Source organism: Acipenser ruthenus, chromosome 9, assembly GCF_902713425.1.
Source record: "Acipenser ruthenus chromosome 9, fAciRut3.2 maternal haplotype, whole genome shotgun sequence".
Classification (NCBI taxonomy): Eukaryota; Metazoa; Chordata; class Actinopteri; order Acipenseriformes; family Acipenseridae; genus Acipenser; species Acipenser ruthenus.
In genome coordinates, this window is record NC_081197.1 from 13,745,349 (window position 1) to 13,752,710 (window position 7,362).

Genomic DNA, 7,362 nt, shown 5'->3' on the forward strand with positions numbered 1-7,362 from the left:
ATTCACAAACAAAAACGCAAGACAGAGAATAAGCGAGTGACTTGGGATTTAAATAGGGAGATTGACAGATACTTTTACGGGACAGAACAGGGCAGGAGCCCTAGCTTCTGTCCCCTGAACCATGCCCTAGGTTACAATTAATGTTGCTCAATGCTAAATTGTTTTACTTAACCCTATGTACTGTGAACTGGTGTGGGGGCAATTATTGAGATGTTTGGGGACATTTACTGATCAAAACAGATGCCAATATAGTCCCAACGGTGAAATGCAATTCAATTAGTAAAACACTTCTGTGCAGTGTCTGTTGAATAAGCAGCTGAAACACAGCCTTTGTTTATTTTTAACGTCTTCTTTTACAAATAATATTAACAATCTTACTTTTCACAATGTTAAATCTGGAAAGCAAATGGGGGTCCCCGAGTGTCTCACCTGGTAGAAGTGCAGCCACGTGGTGCGCAGAGTGAGTCATACAGCGCAGGTTCGCGTCCTGGCTGTGCGAAGTAGGCCGGTCTTTGCTGGGGACTCCAAAGGAAGCATTGCATAGGCTCTGGCGCTCCTGTAGGTTAGGAGAGCTACTGCGAACCCTGCTGGTTAGGCTCCCAGTGAGCTCAAAGGCGGACACCTGCAAGGCTGGTCTTTGTCCTCCAGAGGCCAGTAGCTTGCTGACATCCGCTCTCGAGTTCCTGGGTAAAAAAATAAGCTGGGTTGATTGTGGGATCTGAGGACACCCACTGAACCTTCAGGTCTGCTGAGCCATGTGTGTTATTGCTGCGGTGAGAGGTAAAGCGATTGGTTATTCCAAATTGGGAGAAAATAGGTCAGAAATTGATAATTAGCCACACTAAGTTAAAAATCGAGAAAGCAAAGTCACCTTAATGTGTGCTTTTTATTGCTAAAGCCTCTCGGGATTAATATAATCTTTGGTATTTATGGTTTAAGTCTCTATACAGAGATATCAGGATTTCAGACAGGAGGAGCAGAAGTCCATCCTGATGATTGAATAGATCTCTAAAAAAAAAAAAAAAAGAAAAAATAGATTTTTTTACACTGTAGACATTTTCTTACCCCAGGAGATGAATTTATCTTTAATGAGCAATACATGGTATGCTTCTGCTAATTATGTAGTATTCAGGTTATTCGCGCAACTTAATTAAACCCTATAGACCTTACAGGTTTTGCAATAACTGTAGTTTTTGTTGTAATAAATAGTCCATCTACTTTGGTGAACTTACTTGCATTCAGAAACAACCAAGAGTGCGTGTGGAAGTCATCTCTAACACAGGTAGGTTTTACTTTGAGATAACAACTGTGTGTTCAAGTTGCACTAGCCAAATACAAATGAATGATATGTGTATGTAAGTATGTGTGAATGTACTGAAGGCATGCATGTGTATTTCTTTGGCTATATTTTCATTAAACTTTTTTTTCTCCCTTATTCATAGACTGAAGAACCCTCAGCAAAACCTGATAATGAGTACAAACTTTACTCCAGCATTCTACAATGGCACTGGTTCTTTGACTACTGGATTTTATATCATAGCTTTTGATACATTGGACAATAAGAACTACCTAATCTTGGTCTTATCTTTAATTTACATATGTACACTACTGGGTAACCTGACAGTGTTATTAGTTGTGTTCTTAAACCCAAGTCTACACAATCCAAAATATATATCTGTTTGCAATTTAGCTGTGGTGGACATCATTATGAACAGTGTTATAATTCCTCAAATGGTGCCGGTCTTTGTGTTTAACTGGAATTTTATTTCATTCCAGGCTTGTTTTACTCAGATGTTCTTTATGCATTATTTTGGTGGCTTGGAATCCTTTTCACTTGCTGTTCTGGCGTACGACCGGCTCATTGCCATATATTTCCCACTGCGCTACTCAACCATAAACACAAACATGAGGATTTCTGTAATCCTGGCAGTAATATGGGCAGCTGTTTTCTGCATGGAAATGTACGCTGTGGCACTAGCTGCCAGTCTGCCCTACTGTGCATCAAGAATTGTTAGAAGCTGTTGCTGTGAACACGGGCCTGTATATAAACTAGCTTGTGCAGATATTACTTTTAATAGAAATTTGGCTACAACTAAAACATTATTTGTGTTGTTTGGTCCACTGTCCTTCATCTTCATCACCTACATAATAATAGTAATTGCTGTGCAAAAGATAGCCTCAGCAAAACAGAGGAAAAAAGCATTTAACACGTGTTTCACCCACCTGCTTTTGGTGTTGACCTATTACCTTCCAGTAATACTTGCATACATACTGGGAAATCTGCGTTTGGTAAGGTCACCTGATCTCTTTACTGCTATTCTTACTGTATCTGTGACATTGCCCCCTATGTTAAACCCTGTTATCTACAGCCTAAAGACTGAAGAATTAAGTGAAAAAATTATGAAGCTTGCTGGACGTCTCAAAACTTCACCCGAAACACTGAAAAAAGTATCAAGTTAATTTTGTATTATTTTATATTTTTGTTAATATTATTATTATTATTATTATTATTATTATTATTATTATTAATCTTATTCTTATTTAGATGTATCTGTTTTTCACAGTTCAACTGAATGTTGTAATTGTTAGCTTAATTTTAGAAGCATATCATGGCCTATTTTTAGAAAAAAAAACAAGTCCAGATATACTATACTGAATTATCAACAGAAGAACTTCAAAGAAGTATGTAAGTGACAGTTTCCACCAAAAGTCTTTATAAAACCATTAATTTAGGATTGTACTATTTCTTTTTTGTGGATTATCTTTAAAAGATGCAATTAACCAATTAACTGACAATGGTGTTTCTACAGCATTATAAGCACTGTGTAATAAAGTGTTTGGATGTGAAAAACAAAGTAAAACACTCTTATATTGAAAATCATATCACATCATTATCTTCTGTGCTCATATTTTCCTGCAACACCACACCAAACATGTTTTTTTAAATAAATGTGGCCTTACAGTATATGGTTGTGTGTGTGTGTGTGTGTGTGTGTGTGTGTGTGTGTGTGTAATCTTATGATATCCTGCAAGGGCACTCATTTCCATCAATGTCCTCACAGTGACAGTAATTATCGAAAATGTGATTTGTGATGACCTCAGCCATTTGAACTACTTTTTATAATCTTACGTGGTTTTGGTTATTCATGAGGGGTCAGAAACAGTAAATCCAGATGTACAATCAATGACAAGCGTTGTGCTATAGAAATGTGTATGGGTGTGTGTGTGTGGATGTATGTAATACACAAACAAGCAATGTAAGTAAGTAAAATGTAATATAAATAAATATTACATTACAAATCTGGCCTGGGTATTGCTTAAAAATAACTGGCTTAACTGTTGGTTTAATTATGCTCCTTGTAGTATACACTGCATATAAAGCTTACTGTACAAAGAGCAAGATTTAAATAAAACAAAAAAAGCATGTAACAAAATGACAATGCCGCCCAAACCCCTGGTATTAAAGCAAAGAGGTATTTTGCAGCTTCTCTAACGCTACACTAGTGTGTCATTTAACATGGTGTAAAAACACATTCATTCAAGTGCTATATGACCCGCATTAGGGAACACAGGTCCTTTTTTAAAGACAACTTAGAAGTTGCTCTTAAAAATCATGTTTAAAAAACAACACCACAACATATAAATGAAATATAAAAATGACAGTATACCATACCAAACACAACTATAGAATATCCAAACATTTATATATTTTTATAGTTAACCCTGAATGCGTTCACCAACCCAAACATATTGAACTATATTATAGAATGAATTAAGAAAACAACATTATATTACAACCTGCAATAAGCCTATACAGTAATTACTTTGTAAACATATATATTATTATTAAAAATAAAAATGTACCAGCCTTCCCCCACACTCCCAACAACCAACAACCAATCAATCTACCAACAGTTGTTATTATTTATTTCTTAGCAGACACCCTTATCCAGGGCGACTTACAATTGTTACAAGATATCACATTATTTTTACATACAATTAACCATTTATACAGTTGGGATTTTACTGGAGCAATCTAGGTAAAGTACCTTGCTGAAGGGTACAGCAGCAGCGTCCCCCACCTGGGATTGAACCCACAACTCTCCGGTCAAGAGTCTGGAGCCCTAACCACTACTCCACACTGTTGTTATTCATCTTATTCAGTTTGTGAGAATACCTTTTCTGGTTCTACAATGTAAAAACAACAACAAAGTTTAGAATAGAATGACCAGTTATTACCACCCCTCCCCCCCCCATTTAGAATGTCCAATTCGGTTTCCTCACTGCAGCTCAGGAGATCTGAAGGTCAGTGGGTGTCTGGCTAGTAGGATCTGTTGTAGTGTGATGAGGAGAAACCGACTCTGCAGGTTTTGCCTCCCTAACCCACAGGAGTGCAAGAACAATACAACGCTCCCTCTGGAATCCCCAGCGAAGTCTGCTTACTACCTGCATACATACTCTTCTGATAAAAAAAAAAAAACAGGCAAGACACTTTTATTCCAATTATAAAACTGCCTAAAAATGTGAGTTTAAGTTCTTATGAACAAGTTGACCTCATACCTCAGCGAATGAACACGTCCTGAAACTGGGTCACCTTAGTTGGCATGTATTGCTTCATCAAGTGTCCCAAATAATAGATTCTCAGACCAGAGCTGCCTCTGCCTCTGCCACCTCCACCAGCAGAGGGTGAATACCTGCTGGTTCTGCCTCAACCGCCGTGGGAGGACTGCTTGCCCCTCCCACCTCCACCAGCAGAGGGTGAATACCTGCTGGTTCCATCTCCACCTCCACCAGCAGAGGGTGAATACCTGCTGGTTCCACATCCACCATTATGAGAAGGACTGCTCCTGCCCTGCCTCGCATCGCCCAAGGATGCCTGCCTCGCATCGCCCAAGGATGCCTGCCTCGCTTCGCCCAAGGATGCCTGCCTCGCTTCGCCCAAGGATGCCTGCCTCGCTTCGCCCAAGAAGGCCTGTCTCGCATCGCCTGGGGCTGCCTGTTGCTCCGCATCGCCTGGGGCTGCCTGTTGCTCCGCATCGCCTGGGGCTGCCTGTTGCTCCGCATCGCCTGGAAAGCCACCAGTTACAGGGTACGAGGGAGAAGTGGAGCTCCTGCTGCCGCCTCCATGGCCAGGGGATCTCCTCCCGAGTTCGCCTCCCGAGGGTCCGCTGCTGCTGCCGTCACCTCCCGAGGGTCTGCTGCTGCTGCCGTCGCCTCCTGAGGGTCCGCTGCTGCTGCCGTCGCCTCCCGAGGGTCCGTTGCTGCTGCCGTCGCCTGCCGAAGGTTTGCAGCTGCTGTCGTCGCCTCCCAAGAGTCCTGTTTTGCCTGGGGTCGCTACCAGTCCTGCCATGCGGCAGGAAATACTGTGGCTGGAGCCCCATGAAGGGGAACTGCCGGCCACGGAAAAGGGGGGGGGGAGGTCAGGAGACCAGCTTCTCCAGCCGCACTTTCATGGCAGGAAATACTGTGGCTGGAGCCCCGTGAAGGGCAGCTGCCAGCCATGAAGAAGGGGGGGGGAGGTCAGGAGACCAGCTTCCCCCGCAGCAATTTCGCTGCAGGAGAAAGGGTGGCCGGAGCCCCACGGAGGGGAGCTGCCGGCCATGAAGAAGGGGGGGGGAGGTCTGGAGACCACCCCCAAAATTTTTCTGGCCAGAGGAACCGGCCTGTGCGTCGTCCACTGGGACGCTACAGTTGTTTGGGTGGGAGGAGGACATCCCACCGTGGCCGCCACCTTTGGCCCGTTGCTGCCCCTGTTCCTGCGCCGGGACTGCTAACCGGGACTTTGGGGACTAAGGGGGGAGGTGGCTGAAAAGGCCATGTGTGCTGCGCACAAGGGCGGGCATGTGTGGCGGAGTGTCCCACCCCTATGTATTATTATTTGTATTTTTGTTTGCGGCGCGGGTAAAAGCGCCACGTCTTTTATTATTATATTTAAAAACCCAGTGAGGATGCATGGCTGATCAGCTACTGATTATTTAACTAGCTGACAGTCATGCATCCTTACCAAACGCGTGCAGACTCTGGCTGAGGGGTAATAAGATAATTAACAACTAGTTAACCCCTCGGCCAGAGTATATAAACCTGCAGCTCTCTGCACTCGGGGTGGAGTGTACAGAGGAGAGTACGGGAAAACACGGGAGAGCGAGCAAAAACAATTGTTATATTTAATATACTTGTTGCTGTTTATTTGTTTGGCCAACGCGCCTTTTTGTTTTGTTGTTTATTTAAATATTTTACTTTTGTTTTGTTTATTAATAAATACGCTGAGTGCAATAGCATTCAGCTTCACCTGCCCATCCACTGTTTTGGTGTCAGTTACTTCCTGGTCCGTGACGTCATCCACCTCACCACTGCGAGCCAGACTGTCACAACCATTTACTTTAGTTTTACATAATGCTTTGTCACAAAGACGGCCAAAGTGGGTGGCGTCAGACCGGAAGCAGGAAGGAATTTAAACACAGACAGACGGTGATGGTGATGAGCTGAGTGCAATGGCTGCACTCAGCGTTTATTAACAAATAAAAGGGTTGTAAACAGTACAAAAACAGGACACGGCACTTGCGCCAAAATAAACAGACATACAAAACGGACTAACACTAAACAAACGGTGCACGGACAGACAAACAGACACGGTGAGAACAAACACTTTACGTTTACGATCTTACTTATTTTAACTCTCCTCTCTCTCTCACCCGTTCTCCTCTTCCGAACACCCAACCCAGACTGAGTGCTACGTGTCTCTATATATACTGTTGTGCTGGGATTCAATTACTAATTAATTATTCACTTGAATCCCAGCACGTGAATTCATTACGTGCAACCCCGTGCTCACATATTACATTTAACCAGCACTTGAAGTGATTTGTGCTCTCCTCGTGCCTAAATACAAATCTACACTTTTTAAATACACGTGAAACACAGACCCGTTTATATCCCGTGTACCAATCTATACACCGACATTAACACACGCACGCAACACACAAATGCACACAGGGACGGGGCACTTTGCCACATATACCCCCCCTTGTGCGCAGCACACATGGCCTCAACGGCCACCTCCCCCCTTAAAAATCCAGCAGTCCAGGACAAAGTCTCGGGCTGGGAAGGGAGGCTTCAGTGGGCCCATGCCTGGCCATGCTGTCAGCACCCCTGCCGGTAGTGGCACGGCTGACAGCCTGTTGGTTTGCTCCTGCAGCGAAACTGCTGCTGGGGAAAGTGGTCTCCTGACCTCTCCCCCTGTCTTTGTAGCCGGTAGCTCCCTTTGGTGGGGCTCCGACCACAGTACTGCCGGCAGCGAAGAAGCTGCAGTGGGAGCAGGTCTCCGGACCTCCCCCACGATCTCCGGCAGCGAAACTGCTGCAG

The 7,362-nt window shown here is 43.7% G+C and overlaps 1 protein-coding gene across 1 annotated transcript; it reads left to right on the forward strand.

Moving 5' to 3' along the window:
• The first annotated feature begins 1,453 nt into the window (after positions 1-1,453).
• Positions 1,454-2,460, forward strand: LOC117406255 (olfactory receptor 52K1-like). Its single transcript, XM_034010195.2, has one exon. It carries the CDS (start codon positions 1,471-1,473, stop codon positions 2,458-2,460), a length of 990 nt encoding a protein of 329 aa, XP_033866086.1. The 5' UTR covers positions 1,454-1,470.
• Positions 2,461-7,362: the final 4,902 nt, after the last annotated feature.

Excerpts from the sequence above, each read along its gene's own strand:
- LOC117406255 (XM_034010195.2), top strand. The coding sequence starts at position 1,471 with ATGAGTACAAACTTTACTCCAGCATTCTACAATGGCACTGGTTCTTTG.